At 39.7% G+C, this 15,194-nt stretch overlaps 2 protein-coding genes across 9 annotated transcripts; both read right to left on the bottom strand.

The window, feature by feature from the left end:
- Nucleotides 1-445: 445 nt before the first annotated feature.
- si:ch211-145o7.3 (forkhead box protein N2) lies at nt 446-5,064 on the bottom strand. Of its 3 annotated transcripts, XM_005467489.4 has the most exons (6): nt 4,588-5,064; nt 3,318-3,940; nt 3,030-3,151; nt 1,987-2,066; nt 1,297-1,654; nt 446-1,199 (listed from the first exon to the last, which is right to left on the bottom strand). In XM_005467489.4, the coding sequence occupies exons 2-5, from the start codon at nt 3,903-3,905 to the stop codon at nt 1,323-1,325; spliced, it is 1,122 nt and encodes a 373-aa protein (XP_005467546.1). In that variant the 5' UTR covers nt 3,906-3,940; nt 4,588-5,064; the 3' UTR covers nt 446-1,199; nt 1,297-1,322. The 3 variants fall into 3 exon arrangements, with proteins under 3 accessions (XP_005467546.1, XP_019220652.1, XP_005467547.1); XM_019365107.2 differs by having other exon boundaries at nt 446-1,654; nt 4,588-5,055; XM_005467490.4 differs by having other exon boundaries at nt 446-1,654; nt 2,011-2,066; nt 4,588-4,937.
- A 1,179-nt stretch (nt 5,065-6,243) lies between these two features.
- Nucleotides 6,244-14,353, bottom strand: yif1a (Yip1 interacting factor homolog A (S. cerevisiae)). Of its 6 annotated transcripts, none has more exons than XM_025911259.1 (10): nt 14,201-14,353; nt 13,773-13,824; nt 13,479-13,545; nt 11,327-11,571; nt 10,261-10,365; nt 8,747-8,825; nt 8,580-8,637; nt 8,336-8,491; nt 8,093-8,186; nt 6,244-6,909 (listed from the first exon to the last, which is right to left on the bottom strand). In XM_025911259.1, the coding sequence occupies exons 2-10, from the start codon at nt 13,785-13,787 to the stop codon at nt 6,751-6,753; spliced, it is 978 nt and encodes a 325-aa protein (XP_025767044.1). In that variant the 5' UTR covers nt 13,788-13,824; nt 14,201-14,353; the 3' UTR covers nt 6,244-6,750. The 6 variants fall into 6 exon arrangements, with proteins under 6 accessions (XP_025767044.1, XP_025767050.1, XP_025767052.1 ...); XM_025911265.1 differs by having other exon boundaries at nt 14,205-14,351; XM_025911267.1 differs by lacking the exon at nt 14,201-14,353 and adding an exon at nt 13,990-14,004.
- Between the last annotated feature and the right edge of the window lie 841 nt (nt 14,354-15,194).

Here is a 15,194-nt window from a genome sequence, read left to right as displayed (position 1 = left end):
GTCCGCATTTTGTCTCAGGTGCACACAACAAATGTATGTTTAGTATTTTGTGCATGGACTATTTTCAAATTCATGGCTGGAAAAGAAAATGTCCCATAATTGTAGAATAGTTCTTAAGCTATTTTGGGGCAAGTGCCTGATGGTCAGGCGTTAGCCCACAGAGCTACATGTCCACCACTCACATGAAGACATGTAGGGGTCCAGTGCGGTATACAGAGGGACCGGTGCACATATTAAAACTGTGAATGCACTGGCTGCACAAAATGTTTTATTTGTCCTGTACAAATCTATTCTGAATTTCTTAAATCATAACTTTGACATTATCATTAAAAACTTATTTAACCAAATCAAACTAAACCAAACCAAGCAAACTCACTGAAGCGGAAAACAAACATTAAAAACAAAATAAAACCAAAACTATAACAACCGATGCACAGCTCAGAAGAACGGCATCACAGATTTTATTTATTAGATTACAAAACCCAAAACTGTTGTAAATACATACAATTTATGAAGAGAATTTCAGTGTAACCGACATGTAAAGTGGTTAAAATGGCAGTGAGTCAATCAAACTGTTCCTGATTGAAGACATCGTGCAAATAAAATAAACTCAAGCAAAGATAATCTTGAAAATAATGGACATTAAAAACCATTAGAAATAAAATTTGAAGTACTTATTATAACTGAGAAGTGCTTCCCTGTACTTCTTAAGTACAATCTAAAATCATAGCTACATTATAAATAATTTTTTTTATCTGTTTTCTTCAACTATCAAAGCAACAGTGTTGCTGAAAACAACAAAGACTGTCAACTACAGTTTACTTTGAATGTCCTACAGAAACTTTCTTAGAAAGAAAAGACGGTCACCGCTTAGAACAAGTGAAAGAGGGTAACACATATTCATATTTTACTGGTAACGATGTGGAAGTGAGTCAATGTGCTGTTCGCTGTACATTAAACGTGAACATTTCAACAGCGTGTTAGTCACCCCTGAAAATGGGAAACTTCTCAGTCGAGAAACAGCACTCTGTATTGAGCTTGAAGCACTCCTTCCACCCCTGAGAACGATGTTAACATGTTAGAAAATCACTGTGGAATCACTTAATTTTTAATACTTTTGTCTCAGTTCTACACCTTGAAGGCTCTGTTCAGGCTGGATGGGATGCTATGGTGATATATTCAGCTTGTGTACTGGAAGCCTGAAATTATGTGGAACGATACTCCATCAGTTAATTTGATCTATACTGTAACATCACTACAGGGCAGTAAACAGGCTATAGGGCAGTGTTGTCGTACCAGGAGGGTTTCTTTGAGGATCTGAACTAATATCCACCGCCTGCGAGGTCCAGCAGTGACCCGGCGGCCTCCTGGGCCTCGGCATCAAGCTGCAGGATCTCCACGGTCTCCAGGTCGAGCTCGGTGTCGTCCGGCAGCACAAGGTACTGGTACTGCTGAGACTCGTAATAGTGCAGCTCGATGTAACCGCTGTCAGACAGGGGGTCCTTCTCCATGTCTTCGCACACCTCCTCCTGCTGGTATTCCACAGACTCCATGGTGACGAGCTCCTCATGATCCGGGGTCAGAAGGCACAGCGGGTTTTCGGCTAAAATCGGACTATCGGCGGTGGACAGGAGGAGGGTGTGAGAAAGGGGATCTGCATGAGAAAGACAACATTAACATTAATAACCCATCTTCCTGCAGCTTGGCTGAACAACCACTTGTGGGATTCTTTAGCGAGGACGTGGGCCCGTGTGGCAAAGAGGCTTGGAAATAAAACGGAGGGGGTGGGGTGGGGGCACTCATAAAAAGCCAGGCTATTGCCGGGTTGCCAAGGTAATGGAAGGCAGTTTCCATGAGAACAGAACACAAACACAGGAACAATGATGCATGCTGGGAAAGCTGCAAAACTACAGACAAGCTGCAGGTGATAAAAGTGTCACAGAGGGCTGTTACTCCGCCGATAAAACGACTGAAACAATTTCATACCGGGTCCAGTATGTAGGTCCTGACCTGATATTTCCATCGAATCACACTCAGCAGGCATCTTGTAGCTTTCTCCCTCCAACCTGCGCACAACACACATCACAGCAAGAGAGACATTAAAATTATTTAGAAACACTCCTTCACTATTCACATATTAGATTTTACTGATGTGGTGGGTAAGCAGAGAAATATACTGTGTTAAAAGAAAAATAGCATGTAGGACGACAGCTATGGATGATATTTCATCCTACTTCTGCAATATATCAGTGAATATGTTTGCTTATTTTAAAAAAAAGGCAAAAGATAGTGAAGGAATACCCAAATATTCAGTTTAATAAAGTCAGCATTTTGCATCACCTTCAGTTGCAATGACGTGGAGACCAGAGGAGTTGAGAAAGGTTTAACCTGGGACCATCGTCACTCGAAGTCACTGAATGTCACTGACTTCTCTGGAAACCACATTGCTGCGAGTCACTTCCTGTGTGGAAGCCCCTTAATGTTTCACCAGCACCGCGTTAAAAACTTACTTAGAAAGGCAGCAAAACCTTAAGAGAGGTCGATGCCTGTAAATGTTTGCATATTTTTCTTTTTAAAACTGAAGATCCTTTACACATCAACTACCGTATTGTGCAAAAATATTGAGCCACCCTCAAATCTTTATTTTGCTTCCATGTAACCGAATTTACTGTAATTTTTAAAATTAGTCCTGTCCAATAGTTCCCTCAGCTTTCTGAACGTCTTTCAAAGTTTTTCTTCGGACGTTGGCTGCCTTTTCAGTCACTCACACTCCAGGTTTTGTACCTGACCATTTTCAGAAGAATTTTTACGTTGACCTATGAATCATTCAAGCCTTAAAAAGTACCCATATTTCCATGTATGTCTGCACATATTCCAATAAATCTCTGTCTCTATTTCCCCATTTTCAGAGTAAAATATAAAGAAAAGAGGGGTGACTCATTTCTTGTTGAACAATTTGGATTTTCTGGCCGTTCCTTAGCATGGGGCGCTAAAGCTAGTTTTTACAAATCCCTATTGCAGATACTCACAGTGCAGGCTTGTGTAACAGGTTGCTGTTGTTGCTGTGATAACTGTGGGTCTTCCTGAGCACTTCGAGGAGCGCTGGCCGGTACTCTGGACACACACACCACAGCGATCCCTTCCCCACTGACTGCAACAAACAAACAAATCCATGTAACAGATGCTAGTTTTCAAAAACACAGCACAAGTCATTTTCGGGAGTTGTAACCAATGTTTTGAATTCAGACCATCTGGATTCAATGAGGAGTTCACTCAGATCAATGAGTTTGGTGTTGTTCTGTTATTTAAGCACCCACCTGGCTCTTGTCTCTCTGAATGCGTCGGAAGCTCTTGCTCAGAGACAGATTGTGTCTGACAGAGTTCCTCCAGCCACCCGTTGCCGTCCTGTAGTAGGGGAAATTGTTCACAATCCATTCATAGATGTCCTTCACTGGAAGCCTCTTTTGTGGCGAATCTTCTATTGCCATGAAAATCAGACTGCTAAAGGAGTACGGCGGCTTGGACAAAGCAGCGGGAAGAAGCTGGGAAGCCATGGAGGGCTCCTGCTGAGGCAGCGGTGTCATTTTGGTGAGGGGCTGCAGTGGCAGCAGATTCCCTCTCTGATGCAGCCAGCTGAGACAGGTCAGGTCATCTTGGTCAGCTACGCTTTGTCCTTCGAGGCAATGAGACACTGTAAAGTGTGAAAGAGGGGAGCAGGAGTGAACAGACTCTGCTGTTGCTGGAGAAAATGAGGCTGGGGATGGCGGGAAAGAGATAGGCGAAAGTGGCAGTGAAATGGGACCATTTGAGGAGGTATGCTGGGGTGAGGAGGACAACGGCAGAGGCCCTCTGATAGTGGCGGGAGAGGGGCACGAGTGTGGCAGTGTATGAGAGCTGTTTTCCATCTCACTCTCAGGGCGAAGCTTCCAGGGTCATGCAGCTGAAAGATGAGGATGAAATGAATCAGAACGAGGAAAGATGAAGTCATCAAGATACAAATTACTTCCAGGACAGGCAGGAACAGCAAGGACTGTACCTGTATTTGTAAGTTGTTGTTTATTGTTTTCAGGTATAATATACCTGACTTTAACTGCCAAACATACTAGATCACCACACACACAAACAAAAAAAAGATTGAAAATGCTGGAAAAATAAGAACTCCATAGCAGGTAAATGTTTGCCACCCGTTCCCCTCTGATGAGCATCCACTAAACGTCCAAAGTCCACTCCTACTGCTCCAGTTTAATAAAGGCAAACGAAGTCAGAGGACAAGTGCAGGTCCCAGAGAAAGTTACTGCTCATCGTAGTCTACTGACCATGACCAGGCTTATTAAACATTAAAAAAACAAAACAAAAGAAAACCAAGGCCAATAAGACATTTATAGCATATCTAATCTACACTTATAAGGCTCTGGAGGTTTGTGTGTGAAGCCACATGGTTCTACAAAGCAGTTCAGCAGGGAAATGGCGGAACAATATAAAGTTTCATTTAGCTATTGTAGAAAGCCGCCTTTTCCCCCCTCACAGGTGACCCGCTCGGCGCTGTTAGCTAGTCTTTCAAACGTATAATATAAACTAGTTACTCACCAAATCACCAAAGCAGGGACTATGGTGGGAACTGCCTCCTCTTAAATGTCGATGTCGTTAAAAAAAAAAGTTAAAGGTGAAATCCTGATGTTCAGAAGTAGACTTTCATTCGGACACCTTTCACTCCGCTCTCTGTGGCGGTCCGTGGTTTCCATGGACACCATAAGGACGCTGTGCAGGGTGCGCGTATCCGGGCGCGTTCCCACAACATTTGGTCTGACACCAGCCACAGCCGGCAGACAAGGGATATTAAACATACGGTCCTGGGGCCAGAAATGGCTCGCTAAAGTGTCCAGTCCGGCCCACAGGATGGCTTTGAAACACGTGAAAATTACAGAGTAGAAGGACATACATTTTAAACTCCTGACTGTATTTTGTGGTTACAGATGAGTCATATAATAAGAGTCTGAACATCAGGAGCCAAAAGTCTGAAAAGTGGATGTTTTACAGGTTTCTTACTGACAAAACCATCCCTTATAACCTACCATACTACACCAATATATAACACATTAAACAGGAAATCCATCCATCCATCCATCCATCCATCCATCCGCTTCTCCTTTTCAGGGTCGCTGGAGCCTATCCCAGCTGTCTTAGGGTAAGAGGCACGGTACACTGGTTCTTTTTTATCATTCATTTGTAGAAATCATTCTAGCTTTATGTTTTATTGACTGGTATTTATTTTTTATAGTTAATAATTACAAACTCAATAAGATTGTAAACATGGGCTGTAAGATTGGATGTTAACAACTTTGGGAATCATGAGTACTGAAAAACAGGTGAGACATCCTCAGAGATCCATTACAGCCTGTTCATGGTGGATTCACCTTACTACCATTAGCATGGAGGTACACGGTCCAACCTCTGCCAACATCTTGTGCCCAGGGGACTTGTAGTATAACTGTATAGAACAAATCCAGGTGAGAGCATATGATGTAGTGTGATATGGGTGTCACTTACACATCGTCGTTTGCTTTTTAGTGATGTTACGGCAGAACTTTCTTGCCATTTATGTCTTGATTGTTGGTAATTGTGAGGTCTCTACTGTGATTACATTTGATAAAAGGCACAAATGGTATTTCCAAAAGGACAAATAAATCTGAATCTAATGCCAACAATAACATTATATTACGTTACTTGTTGTCTCCATGTTTTGGACGGGCAGAATAACAGTGCTCTGAACTTTTAACATACTGAGGATATCTCAGAAATTTGTGGTTCAAACAACATTAGTTAGGTTTATTGTTATATAACACGCTAAATCATGTGTAATTATTAATTTATGCATTAATGTCTTAGCAGCAATTTTCCAAATGCAGGTTTGGATGTTTTGCGTTTGCAAATGTTAACCAAACACTCGGTTTAAGGTAAAACTAATTGCTGTAAGGTCTAATTAGCACTAAATGGAAAGAGAAGGCAATTTCCTTCAGCTGCTCACTTCTTTACCAAGTCGATGCCACCGCAGCTGATACAAAATACTTGAGTACAATTCAAGTAACACCATTATAGTCAAGTGCATATTTGAGTTAATGAAGGTTAATTTCACCTCTAGTAAAATGAATGAATTCTAAATGTAGGCTATTACACCTTACATTGCATTTATACTGTTATGACCTGAAGCAAAAAGAAGCAAAAAGCAAAAAGAAGCAGTCTGAATTCAGTACACAAAGCTAAATATATTTATTTTTTCTAGAAAAATCCAAACATTGTCGTGCTTTGTCAAATGTAGATAAATAAAATCCAGGATTCAGAAGAAAGGGAGATAATGCAGCAGCATTACCGTTGAAACAAAATATGTTACTGGAATCATGTGTGCAACGTCAATACTGAGAAGCATGTTGCGAGCCTTCATACAAAAGTAGATCTGAACCATATCGGTTCTGATTAAGCAAATCTCTCAGTGAAAGCCCTTTTGTTCAAGGTTAGGTGGCGAAAAATAAGCATCTGTCAGAGTTCTGTACAGTTACGGTGGACGAGACAATTTCCATTTCACACTTTCTTGTTAAATCAACAACAAGCTCAGTGCACGCTGCACTCAACACCATCTACGTATGCTTTGAGTTTAATGACAAAAGAGCGTATAAAGGCAGGTATACAAACACTCACAACCACATTTTTTGGGGTCCACTACTCCTGGACTATAGGCTACTGAACACCTCACAGTCACCTGACCAAGTGAGAGGTTAACCAGTAAATAATGATTGGCTGAAAGAGCGCCGATGCCACAGTGATATAAAGACGGAGCTGAGGTTTGGCATTCGATCCCATTCCCATAGAGTCCGAGGACAACGAGGGGAGGATCTTCATTTTCAGAGAGCGAACCTGTGGAAGAAAGAAATCTTTAGAAGTACATAGTTTGAAAGCAGAGGGGAAACGGATATTCAGTCTGTGTCTAACAGCACGTCAAAAACATACTTACCGATGTCTGATAGCAGCTTTAACCTTTATGCAAACTGATAGTATCTTTAATGAGTTTCTGCTGACTGTCTCTCCGCATCAGCTGTTCCCATACTTTAAGTCTTTGCTACTACTACTACTCATTCAACATTTAACATGAGAAGGGGATGACATGCAGCAAAAGGTCCCAGATTAGACTTGAAGCTGGGCTGCTGTATTGAGCCTTGCAGCATGCGGTCACCTGCTCGACCCAATAAGGCTAAACTGGCACCAGCTATTATTATTTCAAACATCAGTATAGAGCCAGAGCTGTACAATCGGTGTGCCACTAAAGTAAACAACCCATCACATGATAAACTGGAAAAACAACAAATATCTGAAAAATATATGGATGTGTACACATGCTGCATGAATGTAAATGTTGGTTACTAATCTGCTTTTTCTTGCCTTTTTTGGGTATTGTTTCCTTTTTTCCATTAATTGTAGTTTTAGTGAGTTAAACAATAAAAACATAACTTTGAAAATATTTTTAAAAAGGAGCATGATTCTTTACCATTTATCATTCTCATTTTTAAAAGTGTGAGAAAAAGAAGCTACTCCTTCTACGTAGTTGGTTTCTTCTTCACAGCGGTCACCATAGCGGGTAAGCTCTGCATGTTTAATTTGGCAGTTTTTATGCCGGATGCCCTTCCTGATGTAACCCCAATGGGATTTTTGCCTCCTCCTGGGGTTGAACCGGGGCTCTTCTGCTTGTTAGGCAGTCTGCCTGGAATTTTATTCAGCCCACTGCACGGCTTTGCAAAATTAGAAAACGGCACGAGAGCGCACAAAATTTGAACTTCCTGTACTGTCTTTTGTGCCTAAGTATCGGTGAAGTAAGAGACAATTAAATAACACAGGAAAGAGGAACAAGAAATGAAAGAAAGGGCATTTTTTTCTTGATGATTATCAGACAATAGGTGTAGCAGTGTGACTCACTTTACAGTCTGGCCCAGGAAATGAATTAAACACACCTGATTTAGACTGACGAAATGTAAATACTACAGTCCATCAAACTTATAAACTTTAGATTTGAAGGATACTGTCAATACAGACTGAAAATACTCACAATGAAGAACATGAGAGCAAAGGAGGACCAGGCAAGCGCCACAAAATAGCCATCACTTCCAAACAGCAAGCCACACAACACTGTGAAGATCATTCTGGACGAAGACATAAACAGACACATTCCCTCAGTAAATTCAGCATGATTTATTTAAAAACAATACATGACTGGGAGGAGCTTTCGCAAATAATTTCTAAATAATAAAGAATCATTTTGCAAATATATGTGCATCTGTGATTTATTTACCCAACATATTTGTATCCACTGTAGGCGATGAGATCAAAGGTGGAGAGGTCGGTGTGTACTGTCAGCAGATATAAACTCAGCAACATCACCAAGACCTCGATGATGACCCACACGAGGGCAGTGCTGGCACACAGGCCGAGGACCTCTGGACTGAACCTGCACACAAAGTCAACATTTGGCTTGTCTCACATACACAGATTCCCTGTGAGTCATAAAACAAATGAGTGGAAGAAAGATTAGTCACCTTTTTTGAATGCCAAGAGCCATTCCAGCGAGTAAAATGTAGGTGATAAAAGCCATTGCTAAAGGATTAAAAAAAACACACACACAAAAAATCCCCCCACTTAATATGTTACACAAACATCCCAAAACATTATGCCTGGAATGATTTTGTGTGTACATGAAACTGACTTGGTATGTAAAGGTCTGATGCATTCACATCCTGTCTTGGAGTCAGTGGAGTGTCACGATGATAACGAACTTCCCAATCCTGCCAAGAAACAAATACAAAACACAAATATGACATGAATCACCCTCAGAGAACAAAAAAATTCGGGTCCAAATCAGCTTGTTTTAATTACAAGGAAAGCAGAGCGCTGCAGCTTTTTTTAAATTGACAATCGAGCAGTAGTAGGCCAGTTTTAGCTCAGTATTTGCAGCAGCAGGATGATGTCCAAAGTGAACTTTAATCTGCTGTTAACCACAGATATTAAAAAGTAGAGACAATACACTCAAAGACTCGTGAATGGAAATTTTTATGGAAATGCCATAACCCCAAAAGCCAAATCTTTTGGTTTATAACAGCCAAATTGAGATACCTTTGTGTTGTTGCAGTGAACCCCCCCAAAAAAGGTTCTAACTGTGCAAGAGACTTCTAGTCTTTATCATAGTAAGGACTTCTAGTCTACTGATTCATGCACATGAATAGCGTTTTCCCAGCCTTGCATTTGATCTCTTAAATACCTTTTTCATCTGTCCAGTTTCACTTGTGCTGACTCATGTCCATATTTGCATTGGATAGACTGATGGAGTGAACCATTTTGCCTCTCTAAACAAAAAGTTAATTTCCAGTAATAGACATGATGGCATTTTATGTTTCCTTAGGATTATTTTTAGCACATTCTTAATTCAAAATGACGATTTTAGGTTTAGCATTGTAAACGATTCAATTAGGTTTGTTCATGGACAACAACTTGGTTAGGTTCATAAAAAGCTCTGGGTTCAAAAACACTGGTTGCCATATCTTTTAAAACTTTTTGTGGTTGTCAGGGTGACACATAAAAGCTGATATACGTATTGCAGACACAAGCTTCTTTCCAAAATATATCAATTTCAATTCATGTTGACCATCATGAAAAACAAACAGATAATGTGTGTCTGTGAACACAAATGGAATTACCAGTCTGTGTACGTATGTTTTTAGAGGGCACTCTATATGGAATAACCTGAAAATGAGCTACAGTTCTTGTGTCTCGGGTGTTGGATGTTTGCGTGACTCAGAGCAGTGGTGTCCCATTTTGTTTTTTAAACAGTTTATGAAAACAGAGACAAAAGGAATTTGGCTACACATATAATACGCGTTGTCTATTGTTGAATTTGAGCAGCTTATAACCACTGCATAGCAGTTAACTGTAAATACAATGTGATCCTGGTCTTTTAAGGAACATCTGCATATTACCAAGGCACATATTGTTTGGAGTGGTGTCACATTTACAATCAGAGTAAGTTACACTGTGCAGGAACTGAATGAGCTCAGTGTGTCTTTATACCCAAACAAGTAGTCACAGCATAATAATGTTCAAAAACGAAGCTGCAGAAGTGATAAAGTGTCTGATATGTGTTTCAAAACATATCAGAGAAAATGTCTTAAGTTTGATAAATGTCATGTAGTCTCCCTATGTTGACTCTGAGAAGACTCAGATTACCTGATGTGTATAAGGGAACATGAGGATCATAAGTTTCTTCAGTACATATCTGGTGTCGACAGCAAAGAAGTATTTCAGCTTGTTCACAGACATGAATCTGCTGATCTGAAAGGCAGAGGAAATGCAAATATTAACAAAAACAGACAAGAAAGTCTGCCAAAACTAATAAATACGGTTGAGTCATAATCATTTTTACAAGAGGTTGCTCCTTTTCTCAGCATTATGCATCATTTTGGCATGTTGTGCATCAAAGCTGCCAAACCAGTAAAACAACATCTTCATTATTGACATACTGCATGTTTTTAAATTGTTCTTTCCCCCCAAATTGTTAAGACAATCATCAACTCTTATTTAATATTAAAAAGCAGAGCAGAAAATAGTCTAGTTGATGGAAAACGTGTCATTTAAAATGGCAACCCCAACACATTAAAGTTTCAACCGTGAAATGGCTTTGGGTATGACTAACACCAGAATGTTTCAGAGTCCAGGAGAGTAGCTGGAAAGCAGGAAACATTACCCCTGTGTCAATGAAAATAACTCATCTCTGTGCTCGTGTGGGTTGGTGGGAAATACATTATGAACTTATGAACAACAGCAGGAAACACTTTAGGGAACAAATAAACAAAACAGCACAAAAATAACCATCTACACGGGAGAGTGCATTAGTTCTGTCCCTGCTGAAAAGGAAAATGCTGTATTTAAGATACTCTAGTCCTACTTAGAACCAATGTCCTAAAAGATCCCAGACATGGGAGTTACTGTGTTATAGATGCCAAAACACTGAACACAACCTATACCAGAAGAGCTTAAATAAAGTACAATAATTTAATAAAATTAAATAAAATATGGCAAAACAAATAACCCAGCAAAGGTGCAAAAGAGAGAAGATCAAATTAATAAATAGCAAAAAATAAAAACTACAGAGAAAAATGTGTGGCAGCTTTAAAGCTGGACCATTTACCAGTCCAGATCTTGATCTTAATTACAAGTCTCTTGGTTAGCACCCTATCTTCCATTCAGTCACATTTGGTGCTATGTCTCAAACGGCCCCAAATAGGAGACTCACCTCTTTGTTTACCATATCCTTCCCCTGGTTGGCTAAGGAGGAGCCGTACATCATCGCAGCATTGGCCATGGGGTCAGCAAAGAGGTTGTTCATTCCACCACCTCCTTGCATGTCATTTGAGGGTTCTCCCATATTGTACCCAGAAGTGTAATACCCCTGACTGTTCATTGCAGGAGCTGCTGAGCTAGTGTCTTCAAACAGGACGGAGTCACCAGCGGGGGGGGCTGCACGAGCTCTCGGCTTAGCTGTGGAAAAATGGACACAGGAGGGTAAACGGAGAGTATGACAACATTAATATTTAACTGACTGAAACATTCAGGGATGCCACTTATTAACCACTTGACAGTGAAATCCACTATAATAAGTTAATGAGATCACAATTTAGTACTTCTCAAAGCAAGAGAGACATTTTAGTGGAGTGCAAGATAACACATGATTAATTAATAAGAAAAGATATCCTTTCCTCATTTAAAAAAAAGAAAAAAGAAAAAAAAACAAAACAGGATTATTGTTTTACAGCAGCCAAAACATTAAAACACAACCTATAAGAAAATAGCTTAAAATAAGAAGGGCTTAATAAAATAAAAAGTCATATGTGGCAAAAAACAGCCCAATAAGTTAAAAATTAAAGTCAAATTTAATAGAAAGAAGGGAAATGAAATACAGTAAAAGAGTATCTAAATATAACAAGGAGCTTAATAAGTGAAAATCTATTTAAAAAAAAATACAAGTGCCTGTTTAAAATATTAATTTCCCAGTGACCCTCAAAGTCCTCCAATATTTAAACCTAGTTAGTAGTAAGGTACACAAGAGGAATTGGGAACATCTTTTCCCTAAGGAACATTAAAGAACAAGCCAAAAGCACTCTGGGCATGACACCTTTAGTTATTTATTTTTTTGCTTTGTGTTAAGCTCCACTAGTATCCAACTTAGATCCACAACCTCATTAGGCATTTTCACACAATCCAACAAATGTTCTTTCTGTATATGGTTAACATCCTCTGCTCTTTTTCAGAAGGAAGTATTTTTCTAAACAGTAATTAACTTCTCCCAACAAATGACGCACTTAGGCCGAGGCCCACTGACATGCCTGGTTCAGCTGAAGCCAGACAGGTAGAGACAGGTAAGTCTTTCAGTAATTTTCAATGTCTTGAGTTGGTTTTGTGTGGTTATGTCCACACAACAAAGAGATCCTTTTTGCTTTACCCGACCTTTGACGTACACTAATAACCATAAATGTAATTCATTACTTTTTCCGCAGCTCCAGTAATAATGATTTGTTGATGCAAATTTCCTGATATACACCAGGATTGCTTCAAGGCACACCAGTGTTCCTCACCTTTTTTTCTACAGAAAATCCCACCTACAGCAATTTCCTGTTTTGGGTTTAATTTGCCTTGCATGATACTCTTACGTCAAAGCAATTATACCAGCCATTTTGTTAGGTACATCTGTTCAACTGCTTGTTAACTGAAATATTTTATCAGTTTATCAAGTAGCAGGAACTAAATGTATTTAGGCATGTACACATGGTCAAGAAAACCTGTTAATGTTCAACTTAGCATAAGAATAAATGGGGAATTTAAGTGACTTTGAAGATGTCATGGCTGTTTGTGTCAGTTGGGCATGTCTGGCTATTTCAGAAGCTGCTTATGTAGTGGGATTTTCACACAGCCATCTCTAGGGTTGACAAAGAATGGTCTGAAAAAAGGGTAAATATCCAGTTAGCAGCAATTGTCTGGGTGAAATTGCTTTGTTGATGTCAGACATGACTGGCCGAATGGCTTAATGCTCACAGGAAGGCAACAGTAACTCAAAACACCACTTACCAAGATAAACAACCCTCCATCTATAAGTGCACAACAAGATATGTGCTATTCTCATGGCAGTATCTGAATATGGTCTAAATAAAATGAACCATGGCTCCATCCTACATTGTATTAATGGTTCGTGCTGGTGGTGATGATATTTTCTGAGTACACTTTGGGCCCCTTGGTGCCAACTCATCATTGTTTAAAGTAAGCACTGTTCCTGACCATGTCCATCTTTTTACAAACAGAGTGTCCTGGATGTGCACTCAACAAATCTGCACTAACTGTGCGATGATATCATATCAACATGGAGCAAACTCTGTAAGGACTGTTTCCAGCACCTTGTTGAATCTGTGCCACGCAGAATTGAGCCAGTTCCGCCAGCAAAACCGTACTAGCAAAGCGGACCTAAAAAAAAAAGTGGCCGGTGAGTGTATAATCGTATATTGCACTATGCGATCACATAACAGTTAAAACCTACATCAAGATACGTAAGTGTACCTAATAAACTGGCATGTTTGATTATGTGACTCAACCAGCTGAGTTTGGTGAACCCTGTGTGACCAGAAAAAAATAGGAAGTGATGATATTTGAGAAAATTTTGCAGATAGAACAATCCATGGTGATTCACTTACTTGCTCGGTACCCATGATGTGGCAAGTCCATTGTAACACTCGCTGACGTTAGCTTGAAATAAAGACAATGACACGTTAGCAGCAGTTCTGCTTACTTAGCATTAAATCTCTATGCATTACGCTAACGTTAATGCTGACATTGGGTTAACACCCTAAATGTTACAAGGGACTAGCGTTTCTCTAACACCTGCTAGGTACGCTGCTAACACATACTTACTGTTGCTTCCACTTAATGTTAACCAGATGCTACCTAGCCAAAGTAGCTAAGTTAACAACATCCTCTTTTTAGCTCAAACTAGGCAGAACAAGGGAGCCGATATAAGAAGCTCCAGCAGTAGCGTTAAACATGTCCAAATAGTCTGTCTGGTCTGGGGGATAATATATTGTTTTAATTTTTAAAGAAAAATTGTGAGGATAAGAGCACTTACCTACACAGCTAACGTTGGTAGCTAGCTACGTGGCTATCAGTGACTGCTGATCCCACCCATCCACTGCGGTTGGTGGACCTCAGTGTGCCTGCGTGGCAGAAACGGTGTAAGCACAAGGCAGAGTACACAGCACAACACACAGCTCATAATACGAGTACTAGAGTGTTTCTTTTCCGTCTTATGTTGATATACTTTCAGGAAGCAACAGCTTAAAAATCTGAATAATGCAAAATAAGCAAACGGAACCTGCAGTGGAGTAAAAAGTACAATACTGTGCAAAAGTCTTGAGCCAGCCGTCCTTCTTTATATATAGGCTATATATATGTATATATATATAAAGCAGTGTTGGTCAAGTTACTTGAAAAAAGTAAATAGTTACTAATTACCGATTGCTTTTCCAAAAAGTAATCCCGTTACTGATTACTAATTTTCAAAAGTAATTAGTTACTTAGTTACTTTTAAAAAACATGATACACAACCTGAATACGTAATAAAGCAATAGACCTTTCAGCCCAATTCCATTTTTATGCATAATCCATCATATAAAATTTAATCAAATGGAAAGCCTCTCTTTGTTTTATTAGTTTTAATCTTTTATATTTGAACACATTAAACAAAAAATAAATTATATGCAACTGTCTTTGACATTTTTTAACATTTAAACCTATTTTCTGCATATTCCAGCATATAAAATAAAATATTGTTTTGTGTTTACACTCGCTCTTTCAAATAGATGCAAGTAAAACACAGCAAAAAAATAAAATCAAAGATTTAGCGGCACTAAGTCCTGTCGCTCTTAAATCTATTTTGACCCGTTTAACAGGAGTGGGGCGGGTGGAGGATCGCCCGGTGCCACAGCGGTCAGAGGGATCCGGGGGTTTCTCTGTGAATTTCACATTCCCGTGGCGGCTTGCTCGGATTTGAAGTTTAATTTTTCGCTGTAGAAAGAACTTTTCTTTCCAGAGTACTTTTTACGGAATCAAACTCAAAGTAA

This window comes from Oreochromis niloticus, linkage group LG2 (genome assembly GCF_001858045.2).
Source record: "Oreochromis niloticus isolate F11D_XX linkage group LG2, O_niloticus_UMD_NMBU, whole genome shotgun sequence".
Lineage (NCBI taxonomy): Eukaryota > Metazoa > Chordata > Actinopteri > Cichliformes > Cichlidae > Oreochromis > Oreochromis niloticus.
The sequence above is the reverse complement of the archived record's forward strand: the minus strand, read 5'-3'. Positions and strand labels throughout refer to the sequence as shown.

What these genes read in the sequence shown, in the direction of transcription:
- si:ch211-145o7.3 (XM_005467489.4), bottom strand. Translation starts at nt 3,905, where the DNA reads ATGGAAAACAGCTCTCATACACTGCCACACTCGTGCCCCTCTCCCGCC. An exon ending in CTGTTACACAAGCCTGCACT is followed by an intron (nt 2,067 to 3,029) that starts GTGAGTATCTGC and finishes TGTTGTGCGCAG; the next exon opens with GTTGGAGGGAGAAAGCTACA. An exon ending in GGACCTACATACTGGACCCG is followed by an intron (nt 1,655 to 1,986) that starts GTATGAAATTGT and finishes TTTCTCATGCAG; the next exon opens with ATCCCCTTTCTCACACCCTC.
- yif1a (XM_025911259.1), bottom strand. An exon ending in ATCAGACCTTTACATACCAA is followed by an intron (nt 8,638 to 8,746) that starts GTCAGTTTCATG and finishes TTAATCCTTTAG; the next exon opens with CAATGGCTTTTATCACCTAC. An exon ending in GCTCTTGGCATTCAAAAAAG is followed by an intron (nt 8,492 to 8,579) that starts GTGACTAATCTT and finishes CTTTGTGTGCAG; the next exon opens with GTTCAGTCCAGAGGTCCTCG.